The sequence below is a fragment of the Micromesistius poutassou genome, assembly GCF_964030765.1.
Source record: "Micromesistius poutassou genome assembly, chromosome: 8".
NCBI classification, from domain to species: domain Eukaryota; kingdom Metazoa; phylum Chordata; class Actinopteri; order Gadiformes; family Gadidae; genus Micromesistius; species Micromesistius poutassou.
The window spans coordinates 13315150-13328625 of NC_140278.1; the positions used below are offsets into that span (position 1 = coordinate 13315150).

At 50.1% G+C, this 13476-nt stretch overlaps 1 protein-coding gene across 2 annotated transcripts in view; it reads left to right on the forward strand.

Annotated features, from left to right (window-relative positions):
- LOC311352049 (centrosomal protein of 192 kDa-like) overlaps positions 1-13476 on the forward strand; it is a 30541-nt gene that overhangs the window by 601 nt on the left and 16464 nt on the right. For both annotated transcript variants that reach the window (XM_084472231.1, XM_084472232.1), the window contains exons 2-29: positions 41-268; positions 424-516; positions 862-1007; positions 1197-1258; positions 1608-1740; positions 1870-1985; positions 2130-2219; positions 2336-2515; positions 2617-2767; positions 3087-3286; positions 3470-3592; positions 3938-4084; positions 4612-4900; positions 5073-5222; positions 5306-5370; positions 5456-5680; positions 6102-6243; positions 6433-6515; positions 6957-7232; positions 7696-8503; positions 8753-8867; positions 9395-9551; positions 9859-10720; positions 11074-11222; positions 11601-11831; positions 12058-12183; positions 12746-12886; positions 13305-13365. In XM_084472231.1, the coding sequence (XP_084328357.1) occupies positions 102-268; positions 424-516; positions 862-1007; positions 1197-1258; positions 1608-1740; positions 1870-1985; positions 2130-2219; positions 2336-2515; positions 2617-2767; positions 3087-3286; positions 3470-3592; positions 3938-4084; positions 4612-4900; positions 5073-5222; positions 5306-5370; positions 5456-5680; positions 6102-6243; positions 6433-6515; positions 6957-7232; positions 7696-8503; positions 8753-8867; positions 9395-9551; positions 9859-10720; positions 11074-11222; positions 11601-11831; positions 12058-12183; positions 12746-12886; positions 13305-13365 (5488 nt within the window). In that variant the 5' untranslated portion in view covers positions 41-101. The remainder of the gene's footprint in view (positions 1-40; positions 269-423; positions 517-861; positions 1008-1196; positions 1259-1607; positions 1741-1869; positions 1986-2129; positions 2220-2335; positions 2516-2616; positions 2768-3086; positions 3287-3469; positions 3593-3937; positions 4085-4611; positions 4901-5072; positions 5223-5305; positions 5371-5455; positions 5681-6101; positions 6244-6432; positions 6516-6956; positions 7233-7695; positions 8504-8752; positions 8868-9394; positions 9552-9858; positions 10721-11073; positions 11223-11600; positions 11832-12057; positions 12184-12745; positions 12887-13304; positions 13366-13476) is intronic.

Genomic DNA, 13476 nt, shown 5'->3' on the forward strand with positions numbered 1-13476 from the left:
TTGCAGGAGGGTTCTTTACTTGCCACTTATGTTTTTATAGGTTTGTTTTAAAATGACCCTTCACTGATTTGGAGTTCAAGACACTCCTTGATTGAATTGACATGGCAGACAGTTTTTTCAACTTGGAGGATGAGCCGCTGCCCAGCTTCATCTCCAGCTCCCTGGATAGCACGGGCGGCCCTGTGGGGAACGTGACATTGGGCTCAGGCCCCGGCTTTCCTGTGGCTGCCTCTACTGTAGCTAAGATTAGAGCTGGGGCTGACATCAGGTATGTCTAGTGTGTTTGGATGCTGTAGTAGCCCTTATTAGTGAAACGTGCGTGCGTATTGCCTGTTCTTCTGACATCACACATGCAGTAAATTGGATGCTCTTATCTGGATAGTTAAGAGGGTAACACACGTTCATCGTACGTCTGTTTTTCAGAGAGAATGTGGATAATGTGTCATACCTTGAGGGGGGTCAGCTGTCATCTAATGGAGAGAAGGCCAATTTCTGCCTCAGTTTTAAGGATGATATGTGAGTAACTACCCACAATTTGAGAACTATTTGAATGTGACATTCATTTTATTTTTCTCCTTCATGATGCAGGGATACATGTCTTCCTCTTTTTCCTTCATGTGACAGTTATTTTAATATTTGAGTCTTTTGAGACGGCTGCAACAAGATTGTTATTTAAACAACATAGGGTTTATACGATTGAAATCAGCCATGACTGTAAGATGGCGCAGATAATTGTTGCTATAACTATTGTAATTTATATACAAAATGGACCTCAATATAATTTCTCATATCTGATGTTATGTGATTGTCCTTCTGTATCTTATATAAGATGTATTGATAACATGCTTATCTGTGCTACAGGGACAATGCAGAGGACTTCATTGCAGCTCATGGTTTCATAGATATGCTGGTAAAGATTCCCATGGATGAGTCACAATCCAGTGCACGGGGCTCTCAACCGTTCAAATCAATGACCCCTCAAGGGCGACCCACAGATCTAGGATCTGGTAAGAAATTGACAGTTTTCCTTTTTTACATAGAAAATAATTCTGCAACCTGGTTGCAAGACATTCCGTCAGTGTAGCCGGATTTCATGTGTAGACACTTTGTTTGTCATCTTCAGTTTGATTGGACCGTTGAATCTATTTTTTGCCTGGGTTTTAAATATTTCCATGAATGTCTTTGTGTCTTGACAGATCTCTCAACAGGGCTGCTGACATTTGCACAGTACATGCCTAGGGATACCATGGACACCAAGGTATATTCATTCATATTCATGATGATATGAATCAGTGTTTGGTCTGTTAGAATTGGAACTGGGTCTACATTATAGAAGTGATGATAAAGGAGTGGTTTTAGAAATTCAATTATATTTTAATTGTAACTGTACAGGGTGCCATTTAAATTGCTGAATAGGAAACCTTATAGCATTGTATTTGGCATTATTATTTGGCATTATATAATCACCAGCTGATTAAATGTTTGTGCAGGACTTTTATGAATGGATGGTTGTTCATAATGCTACCATACCATACCATACCAGGTCACTTCTTCAACAAGAAAGTCTCTCTCTCTCCCCCTCGTTCTCTCTTCACATGTCCGTCCAGCCCCTACCAGCTAGCACTGAAGACGGCCCAGTGAGTGACGAGGCAGAGAGCGACGGTTTCAGCGGCAGTGTTGCCAGTTTCCTGGCCAATGAAAAGCTCATGTCCGTGGACAGCATCAACAGTGACCTCACGGGTGGGTTTTCTGCCCTTCAGCCTCCTAATTAAAGACTTACTTTCCAACGTTAAGAAATTAAATAAGGCAGAATAGTGATACAAGGTGGTGATACTGGTTTTAAACAAGGATCTCATATTTGACCACCAGACGATGAGGTGGACCTGAACAACCTGCCTGACGATGAGCTGGAGCTCTACTTCAAGACACTCGTCCCGCCGGCTATGCAGAGAGGCAGAGTCGAAGGCCAAGAGATCCCTGCTGCGGTGAGCCTCCACCCTCTCATTCAATCATAGATATTGTCTCTCCCAGCTGTCCAGCCATCCAGCTAGGGTTCAGCCAACAGAAGCAGTATTTTTTTTCATTTACTTTTGACTTTTGCCTTTCCAATGATCTTGTTTTGTTTCTAGGGGCTGTCAGTATTGGCTAACAGGACAGCAAACACAAGTTCTATAGAGCAGGAAAAGAATCGGGAGCAGTTCCTGGATGATTACGATCAGGTTGCTATTGATTCTAAAATGCCATTGTGTTGTTCTACCGTTATTCATTAGTCCTTAGTCAATTAAGTCTTAACCAAAAGACCTTGTGTGCACCGTCTCCTCTGTGCTTCCTCCAGGATGACTTCCAGATGCCCGACGTGCGGCTGGCCGCTACAGGTATGGACTCATGCCCAGCCAGCGATGAAGACACTGAGGACGAGCTGGAGGCCGCCAGGACACACACCTTCAGGACTAACACCTCCAGAAACAACACCTCCAGGACCCAGCTGCTGTTGCCCAGCACCTCCAGACAGCTGGTGAGTTCACATCCAGAAGTAAAAAGCACTTTGAGCAACGTGTATATGTGCAGTCCATTTTAGATTTTTTTTTGTGTGTGTATGTGTATGTGTGTGAGCAGGTGGGTGAGAGCAATCGTCCTAGTTTCCGTCCGGGGCTGGAGGGGGGCAGTTCAGACGACGAGGTGTCCAGCAGCCGGGGTGGACCCCCCGCCTCAGGGATCGAACACAGACGTTCTGCTGAGGGACAGGTCATCAACCCTTCTGTCACAGGTAATAAAAACGAAGAGTTGAAAGATTCAACATCTTTGATTTCCAGACAGTTAAACAGCCGCAGACAACGTTATTGCTGTAATTCAGGGACCATGGTACCTCTAGGCGTACTAATTTATTCATGTATTCATTCTTTCATTCTACTTTTTCTTTTTTCACTTTTCAATCTCCATTAATTCTTTTCCCCACTTTTCCTAGTTCATTTTCCCCATTGTTTGAATTCCCCATGTGTACATTTGTTCACGTTGTGTCTCTCGGCCCGCATCCCTTCACGTCACCTGTAAAGCTCACCTGCTGGTTTGGTTTCCTGCTCCGCCAGGCGACGGCGGTGGCGGAGATGGGAGCAGCGGCAGCGACGAGAGCGGGAACGACGGAGGAGGGTCCACGGCCGCTCTCCCGGCGACCACCTACGACGTCCTGCGGGGGCTGGGCATCGTGGGGAGCAGCGGGGAGGATGGCGCGGCGGGTCTGCACCACCTGCCTGGGTTCGGCAGGAATGGCTTCTCCAGGCCTACGGAGGTGAGGTGTCAAAGTATAATGCTACTCAATTGATCTTCATGTTTTAACAATAAATAGAGAATTGCACAACTAAAACCATCTATATTACCTAAATGGGCTCTTGGAAACATAGTAAAAAGTTGTAGGTCCATCAAAAATGGGATTTGGGTCATTTATTATTCTGTGTGTGTGCCTGTCTGTCAGATGGGGGACCGCGTGGGCCCGGTGGGTACAGGTGAGGCCAGCTCCCCCCCGGAGGCCCTGGCCAGCGCTGCCAGGCTTTCCCCAGTCAACTGGAGCATGAGCGTGGACAGACAGGAGGCACTGGTGGGTACTGGGCGTGGCTCAGATCTACTTTACAGAGTAAAGATATTGTAATTGCCGTTATTAATTGGGATTTAACAGGTTATCATTTAAATTAATGTCCTGTGGTGCCTACTGTGTATATAAAAATATTTAAACAGCGTTTTCCGAGTTGTAACGGTTAGTCATTTGAATGGTTTGTTGTAATAGTCTTTACAATCTTTTGAAAATAAATACATTTGGACCTTTCCACGATCCAATGCCTCATGTACTTGCTTTGATGCTTTGAACCTGACAACTAATTTAAAGTACTCACATTATATCCACATGACCATCAAGGAAGTCGGTTTTCCCTTTGTCTTTTCCCAGGATGCTATGGACAGCACGCAGTCTGGGCCCACTGCAGAGACTGCGCTGGATTCACTGTACCTGAGAACTGGCTCTGGCCCCTGGAGACCCCACGACTCTGCAGCCACTCAGCTCCAGAGCAGCCAGAGCAGTTTTCGCCTCTCGCAGGTACACACCAGACCGTAAAGCACAATACGTTGTGTCACAGTACCTCTTGCTGTTATAATTCTTTATTTCTATTCTAGTTCCTGGCTTTCAGCTCATTTTCCAAGTATCTACACAAAAAATATGCATAATTATTCAAAAAGGTGTTTCATTTCCCACACTTGATTGAGACTTGCATAACACTGCATATGCATGGGTTGGAGCAGGTGCTCATGGGTGGTTGCGTTCCTCTGAAAGCCAAAGCACAGTGCATTCGATAAGCACCTTTCATACACAAAAGTGCCTCGTGCTTATACCGCCAGAGTGTGTTACACAGCTAAGTGGCTCCCCATGCGCTATGTCAGTAGAGCTGGAGACCAGCAAGATGTCGATGCTAAGTGATGTCACCTGGTGTGTCCCATTGGAGACAGAAAAACGGTCTCCACGCGCTTTCACACTGAATACACCTAGTGGCTCCCCCCACTTCCTGTAACCAAGAGCACTCGCTGTGTCTGCATTTATTACTCCCCTCTCCACCGCCTCTCCTCCAGGTGCTCCCAGACTGGGGAGTTGGAGGATGTGATGATGAGGAGGATGAAGATGAGGATGGTGTTGACGTAGCTGATGGAGGCAGGCTCTCCCTGGGCTTCCGAGGGGGACCCTGCGGAGGTGGCACCGCGGCCGGGCCCGCTGAGAGCACCAGCGAGGAGGAGAACCACAACGGCCCCTCCAGCTCCCTGGAGGCCAAGTACTTCTCCAAGAGCTTCCAGCATGAGCAGGAGGAGTCGGACGATGACTGGAACCACTGCCCTGGCAATCTGGAGGCAGAGTTCAAACAAGGTGGGTCCTGGGTCGCTTCCTGAAGTTGGAGTTTGAACCTGAAACAAGTTGACTTCATGTGGACGATGAGAACGTATCTGCACCCTCCATCTGTGGAGGCAGTGCTGAATGTGTTGATTGTGGCGAATATAAGTGTACATTTGAACTTGTACACATTGCTTTGTCACTCCAGGGGACAACGCCCCGGACAGTGTGGTCTACCAGAATGAGGAGGGCAATTGGGTGACGGACTTGGCTTACTACTCCTCCTTTCAGAAGGAAGTGGATGGGAACGCTCCAGAGAATGTTGAGCAGTTTCAGACAGAGGAATTTGTTCCAGCAAGTATGTACCCCCCCACCGCCTGCTAACCACCAGTCCCCCCCCCCGCCCCCGTCAACATTTAACCAATTCCATCCCCACTACAGGCAGCGCTATTGATAAGATCATTGAGGACCAACAGGAGTTTGAGAAGGAGCACCAATTTATGCAGGTTTGTAACAGTGTACAATCCCCCACCACCCCGACCCACACCCGTCGAGCGTAACTGGAATTCTTTCCGCACCCCCCCCCCCCAGGAGGAGCAGATCGAAGCAGCCGGGGAGAGTCTCACCCTGGGCGACACCTCCTGGAAGATCCCCACCAGCAGCGACGTCCTGATGAGGGCCTCCCAGGCCTCCTCAGAATTTGAGTGCGGGAACCACTCATACCTGCGCCTCTCCCTGGGCCAGTTCTTCGGACAGCGCTCCGAGGCCCTGGGCTGTCTGGGCGGTGCCGACGATGATCTGGACAGAGTAAAGAGGGTCAGTGCACCCCAGGGTTCTCAAACGCTGCATTCGCTTACATCCAGCTTGAAAGAAGTGGAATATACAGGCCATGAAATGTGAAGATGACAAGGGCTGTGCTGGCTAGTCAGAGAGTCTGTATAATTCAGAGCAGGTCACTGAACCGTGGTAGGGAATTACCCGTGATAGCTGCTCTGGTGTTAAACTGACTCTTCGTAATCCTTGTCGCGTAATGGGTAATCTGCATGTTCAGTCTCTAACCACGCACAATAAAATATGAATTAGTTTCGGATGATTCGGTACCATACGTTTTATATGTATCCATCTTGAGCAGTTCATGTATAAAGAACCAGCAGTAATGGCAGTGTTGCAGAATCGTTTTTCTACATTTTACGTGAATCATCTGAGAGGATGTCATTCGGTGTCTGTGCTCCTCCAGCCCTCCTTTGGCTACATCATCACCTCCCCAGAGAAGAGGGACCCCTTCGCTCTGATGCGACCCTCCGATGTCTCCTCCAGAGACACCTCCGTCCACAGTAACACCATTGAGCTGAACCAACAGGACCAAACGCTCAACGCAGGTTTGTGGACCACTAAACGGTGGACTGTCTACCCAAGTCTGATTTGTGGATATTTTGAACTGTTTTGCATAGGCCTATACTTGAACTCTAATGAAGGACCATAGGAGCTTTGTTGGGTGTGGGGGATGGTGTGTTGACAATGATACCTCACTGTGTTACAAGGCCTACTGAAGAGTGGTTTCTTTACAGAGGACCTGGACAAAACTCTCGAGGCCACAGGTGACCGGATGTCACCTAAAGGAGATCCTGATCCACAACTCTGTGGAGAGAAGGTACTTGCACGTTTCTAATCGACTGTTGTCATGTTCTCTCAAGGCTAGCTTTCATGATCTGCCATATTGTACAACCCCCTAGCCCTAAACCCTCTAAAGGACAAGGAAAAGATCATTGAGGAAAAACATTGAGAAAGAAGAGGGCTCCCTCTTTCCAGCAATGGTTAGGAGTGCAATGGGTGCCACAATGGTAGTACAACAAACAAAACAGTGTTCAAGTTAAATTAAGTTCATAGAAAATGAGTCAATGTGGCAGTGTACAAATAGCTTTATGAGACTATTTGGCTCTTAAGGGTCTTCCATAAAAGAGTGGATCCACCAATCAGCACGATGGTGGGAGGTCTATTGTAGAGGTAGTGGCGCTTCAGGAGTCCGGTAGCCGCCAGCAGTCCGGTCATGAAGGAACCACAAGGATTTATCTGAACCACGGTGTCTTCTCAGGCCGCGTCCTCACCCGCCTCGCCCCCGGAGGACCCCCGCTCCGCACCGGGGTCCGTGGACCAGAGCCTTGTCTCTCCTGCCAACACCAGCACTGAACTCATGCTGAGCATCAGCACCATCACCTCAGCCATCGCCGACGCCTCCATCAGCGCTGACCCGTCCCAGCTGGCCGCCATGATCATGGAGCTGTCCAGACGGAGCAAGGCCAAGGGTCGCCATGGCAGCACGGGTATCAGCGGGTCATCAGTCGTGGAGAACGCTTTGCCGCTTCAATACGTGAGTGGAAGAGATGGAGATTACCTGACGTTGCACGGATACCCATGCTGTGTTTCATCTATTGTTCCTAAGTCATCTTACAAAGGTAGTGATACAAAGGCACGAGACAAACAAGAATATTGGTGGTTTTGAGGGCACGGGAGGTAAATTAGTCTTGTTTTTAAAACGTGAGGGTTTAGGTAGATGACCAACCAATCCCAGTGCCAGGGGCTGTCTTTCACTTTGACACGCACTCTCCTAAGAAGCCGGGAATTAATGTAATATGGAAGTGCAAAACTAAATGTTGTTTTAACTGTTCTGGGACCTAGAGCTTCAGGCTAACAACGATATACTGCATCCTTTTTTAGTCTTGTTATTTCTTGTTGTTTTGCCTGCTAGAATGCTTAACATTACCGTGCCGCGGGGACAAACAAAAAGCCAAACGTAACTCACCCGTATGCTCTCCATTGATATCCCGCATCAGGTGGATCACAGCGGTCTCCTGGAGGCGCTGCAGAAGAGCACATGCGCCGGGGAGCTGAGCGCCTTTGACATGGAGAAGTACCTGCGGAAGGCGGACGCGTCTAGCCTCAGCGCCAACAGCGACTCCTCTCTGGCGCACACAACCTTTGACCTGAGCGGCTGGGCCAACAACCTCGGCGCCTCCCAGGACAGACTGACTCGCGGCGAGGAGCCGGTGCGGAGCGGCACGTCCAGCGTAATGAACGGGGACCAGTACCCCAGGGGCCAGTCCGACTCCCACCCCGGTACACAGCAGCCGAGGAGGAGCGGCATCCCTCGCCCCAAGGCCCCCTCTCTCCCGACACCAGCCAGGCGGTCCGGGACCTCGGGAGTGCCTTCCACAGCCAAATCCCCCGCGGACAGCAAAACCCCCAGTGGCGCCGGGGACGGCGGCAGGCCTCCCCCACACACTAATGCCGCCCCTCTGGGTACCGTGACAGAACATAGAGCTGCTCTCGCGACGGTGGGTCCACAAGCTCACACCCCTTCCCAGGCCTCCTCACAGGCCCCACAGAAGAACGAGACGGGCCCCGGGGTCCAGCCAGGCCCTCCGGGGACGTCCCCCGTGCTGAAGAAGGGGCGCTCGGGCCTGCCCTGCCTCAGAGGCTCCTCTCCCCCCACCCAGAGTGGGCGGGAACAAGGCCGGCCCCGGGGTCAGCCTGTGACCCCCAGCAGTGCCCCAGAGAATAGGTCCCAGCCTCCCCAACATGAGGTGCAGCGAGCTGCGGCCCCCTGCCGAAGCCCCCGGCCTCCGGCCCCACACGCCTTCAGTGAGTCATTACTTTTATTAACCGATTTTGTGTTTTTGTGTTATGAAACAGGTATCATTTGCAGTTAATTTCATGTTTTTCAGCAAAGATTTAAGTCAGTTTAACTAAATTGTGTTTTTTGTTTTGGCATACGAAAGGTGTGCATTGGATACACAAACACACATTTAATAGGATTTCCTTTTTTTTTCCTTCCTAGACTGAATAAATCCCCATCTCGTGGAGTCTTACCGTGTTCTTGTCTCCCTGCAGTGACACAGAGCTCATCTGAGCCCTCTGCTGGAGAAGAGACCACGTGTCACTTCAGACCGTCCACATGCCCCCTCATCCACTCCTCTCCCAGCCAGACTTCCTTCCCCGGCGACTGGTACGACCGCTTCCCTTGCTGTCTTTCATTCACTGTAGTGCACATTTTGCTCAGCAGTTTACTCACTTCTATCCTACTCATATTTGACTTACAAAAAAGGTCTGACCTCAGCCTTAATGCGCACTGAACAGACTATATTGCCCGCAAATGATTTTGTGTGTGTGTGTGTGTGTGTGTGTGTGTGTGTGTGTGTGTGTGTGTGTGTGTGTGTGTGTGTGTGTGTGTGTGTGTGTGTGTGTGTGTGTGTGTGTGTGTGTGTGTGTGTGTGTGTGTGTGTGTGTGTGTGGCTAAATAATCGCCACATTTGGAATGAAATGACCGATGACAGATATAAAAAAAAGACAAGATTGTAAAGCATGAACTGGGAGCGAAATTAAAAAAATATATATTTTCGTTTCAATATATTATATATATTACGCTTCAATCCCAACCTCCTCTTCCATTTCCCACCGGCCCCCAGTGTGGCGGTGTGTCTGCACGGCACATCTGAGGGTTTATGCTCGCGGTGCGTGTGTTTTCCCCCCCAGCACGATGTCCTCTCCCCCTACCAGCAGGACGGCGGCAGACAGAAGGCCGGACTGTGAGCTTTCCCCCCAGTCCACCTGCTCCAGCCCCAGTCTCAGCAGGCTCACTTACATCTCCATCAACGACAGCACCGTGGTGCCCACCCCAGACAGGAAACGGGTACTGCCCAACTCTGCTTGGATTAATACTGCGCTTGTGTATTTTAATTTAGCATCTAATCCTTTATGACTGCCCACTGCACAGGAGCAGTTGTGAGCAGAAATGATTACTGGTTAAGTATCACTAGATATGATGGGAAATCGGTATATAGAAGATATTAATTTCACAGCAACACTAGTCGTACGAAACCGCACCGTTGTTATGCGAAACACAATCTTGATGTCATGTATCCTAAAGCAATATCAATATGTTGATGCGCATACACAGCATTCACAACGTTAATGCCTTTAACGTTTTTCCTCCATAGAACAACCAAACCATTGCACTGAGCACCACCATCGTCAGGGCCAGTCCCACACCTCCCCTGGAGCCAGACTCGCGCTCCGACGTGGACGTCCATCGCCAGTCCAAGAGCCTGGACTCCCAGCTGCCCTCGCACCAGTCCAAGAGCCTGGACCCTCTCCCCCCTCCGTCACCCCGTCCATGTAGGAGCCCCGAACGCAGCGGCTCCGCCCTCAGCTGCACCCGCAGCCAGAGCGAATGCAACTTCCACAGCAGAGACCCCGCCCAGCACCACCCCCCGGCCGGGTGCGGCCTCCACGCGCACTACTCCAAACCCACCGGGCCGCCACTCACCAAGGTGGACTCTGGCTACGCCAGTAACCTCAACATCCACCTGCCTGTCCAGGGCTCTCAGCAGTGGGGGGCCATCGACCCGCCCTCCACCCAGGCCTCCACCCAGGCCTCCACCCAGGCCTGCCCCGGCGGAGGGCCGGGCCTGCCTCCTGCCTACTCCTCAGAGGAGCTGCGGTACGCAGCCCCCTTCTCTGGCTTCATGCCCCCGGGGCCGGGCCTGGCGGGCCAGACCCAACACCCGGGGATGCAGCCCCTCTACGCCGCCGGCCGGTCTCTCTTCGGCTCTCAGCTGGCCCAGCAGTACCCCGGAGCCGAAGGCACGCGGCACCCAGGCGCCTACCACATGGGAGCCTACGGCCTGGCGCCGGGCAGCGACCCGTCGTCCAGACACCTCCAGGGTTCCTCGGGGCCCACGGGCTACCACCAGCTCCACAGGCCCCAGCACAGCCAGGCGGAGCTGGGCATGATGGGGAAGGCGTTTGGCCAGCACAGCGTAGAGCCCTGGGCGGCCGGGGGCCTGGACGAGCTGAGAGGTAGGGCTGCGTGTGTCCTGTGTCCCTGGATGTTATCGGCGCTGTGGTGGGTCTTTTGGCAATATATCTGTATTTTTTTTTTCTTTACTTTTTGCCAACGTGCCCTTTTTTTGAATAAAGACGAGATGTGTAAAATGTGTCTTATCCACTTTGTGACAATAGGCATACAGTTTATTAGTTTGATGCTTTTCACTCCACATCATTTTACTCTGTGCTCTATTGATCCGGTATTAAATATTATTGGGAGTATAATATAATTTTCTTTAAAACGCTGCCTCCCCCCCACCCCCCTCCTCTGCGTGGTTGGAGATGTTGTTTATCCTCCAGTCATCTCTAATCCCTCTCATCCCCAGGCCAAGTGGTGGTGCCAGGGGAGCTGTGCTTCCCCCACGCCTGCTGTGTGGGCATCGCCTCCCAGGCCTCCCTCAGCCTCTTCAACCCCTCCGAGAGGTGGCAGCAGGTCTCCATCACCGTCAGCAGTCTGGCCCTCGATGGAGCCAAGGTGAGCGCTGCGATGCTGTCGAAATAACAAACTGTATAGATTTTTTTTTTCCCCTGAGAGGGGAATCGAAGTGTTACGGTTGTGTTGAGGGGTAAATTAACCCCCCAACTCACCCAATCATCATGGTGTCTGGGAACATTTCTGTATTATCTTGTCTGCAACTTCAGTCTAGAAACGCTTTTGCAGAGTGGTCTCTTTTTATTTGCTGCGCACGCTGGCCGGAGAGAGCGTTTAAGGGGCTTTTGACGACATCATCATAAACCCCCTTTTAATGACCGTGTCCTCAAAATCCCCAGTATTTCTTCCCTCGGTTGTCTTCAGGTATGGGCCGCACTGATCTCCTTCTCCTCCCCTGGTTCCCCCTGTGGCTCTCCACAGGTGGACAGCTTGCCGTACCAGTGGCTCCTGGTCAAGAACAAGACCATCATGGGGCCGAAGAGCACAGAGGAGCAGAAGGTCCTGCTGATCCCTCCCCAGGCGGGCGTCTACCAGTGCGTGCTGAGCGTGTCCTCCTGGCCCGCCTCCGCAGAGCCGGACCTGGGAGTCAGGGCCGACGTCTTCGCCAAGAGGGTGGTGCTGGTTGCCGTGGCCGAGAACCCCACACTAGAGGTGAGACCCTCCCCATAGCTAACAAGGTCAAGGCTGTGTACTGGAATTCTGTAAACCTGAAGTAGGATTCTTGATAGAAATGGTTTGGGCAGATCATTATAATTTGAATATTCAGGATTAATTTGGATTTTAAGTGTTATCACTTTTTGAAAGGTACCTACCTACAGGGGATACAACCTGGATATAAAATTCAAAATGACAATCTAAAATGTAACCCCCCCCCCAGATTGAAGCTGGAAAGGCAGGCAGCTTGGATTTCGGAGACCTATCAGAGGGGCTTTCCAAATCCCTCCCTCTCAAACTGCTGAACAGAACTCACGCCACGGTCCCCATCCGCCTGGTGATCAGTGCAGTGAGTACACCAGCCCCGCTACCAGGCATGCCTTAGACGTCTCCACTGTAATAGGAATATAAAGGACACTGCCGATGAAAACGTGATGCCATTCAATTTCACAGAAGTGCAACATATCTGCTCTCATATGCCTCACATTTTATACACAATGCTTTGCAGGGATCACGGCTTTCAAGTCCACATTGTTGCAGTTCATTCAGAATCTATCTTGAATATCTTGCCTTGAAGTTGACATTAAACTTTATTCTGTGTGCTGTCTTTTTACCTACCTAATTGTGTTTTTGTTATGTGTTCTTTGTCATTTATGTGAATTGCTGCTGAGGAAGTACTCTATTGAAAAGTAAATATTATAGAAGGAATTCAAGATTAGTCCAGTTGTCTGCCTGACTTCAGGGTCGTCTCTCCATTTGATGCCTTTGTGTTATTCCGGATCTTATGTTGTTGAATATATTTTCAATGCTCTTAAAAAAAACGAAAATACATAAAAGGAGAGCAGCCTACAGCCCATAAGCAGGGGAATGCTCACTATCCCTCACTATCCCTCCATGTGCTCTCTCCTCAGAATGCCAGTGCCTGGCGCTGTTTCACTTTCTCCAAGAACCCCGTTGCCGTGACAGCTGAAGAGTCGCTGCAGGCGGGTCACATGACCCAGTTGTCCTCCCCGTCAGTGATGAACCATGTGATGCATGCCAGCTATGGAGAGGTGAGGCCCGCCAACTGTACCGCAGCCTCGCAGTGTCACGTGTGCAGATGCCATGTGGCGTGGAAGTAGAACAATCTGTGACATTGTTTATTCTTTTAAAGTCTGGCTTGGAATTACATTTGCTAACCTTTTGACATTGTAAGACGGGGAAATAAAATGAAGAACTATATGAGAGGGCTGTGGCGTTTTGGAGTTAGAATGGTTGTTTTCAGTTGAAATGCATGTTGTTAAATAGCTGGGAAACAAAGCAGCAGAGAACACCTCCACTTCCTAGGAGGGATTCAATATTTGGTTTTATGCCAAGCACAAAAATATTGGGAACGAGGTGAAGAGACAAGCACGATTAACACTCATTGACCAGAGTGATATTCCATTGGATATCATCACATTTTCCCATTTATTTCCTTTATCGTTCCAGAATCCAGAGAGCTTCATGGTCTGGGTTCACTTTCGAGCTCCTCAGAAGTACCCCAGCACAGGTAAGAACCTGGTGTTGTGTGAAACGTGACCATGGTTGATCTCTAGCCTCCAGAGAAGTTTCTCGGCCCAGGCAAAATAAACGTTGTCTTTGAATTTTCTTTTACTCAGTC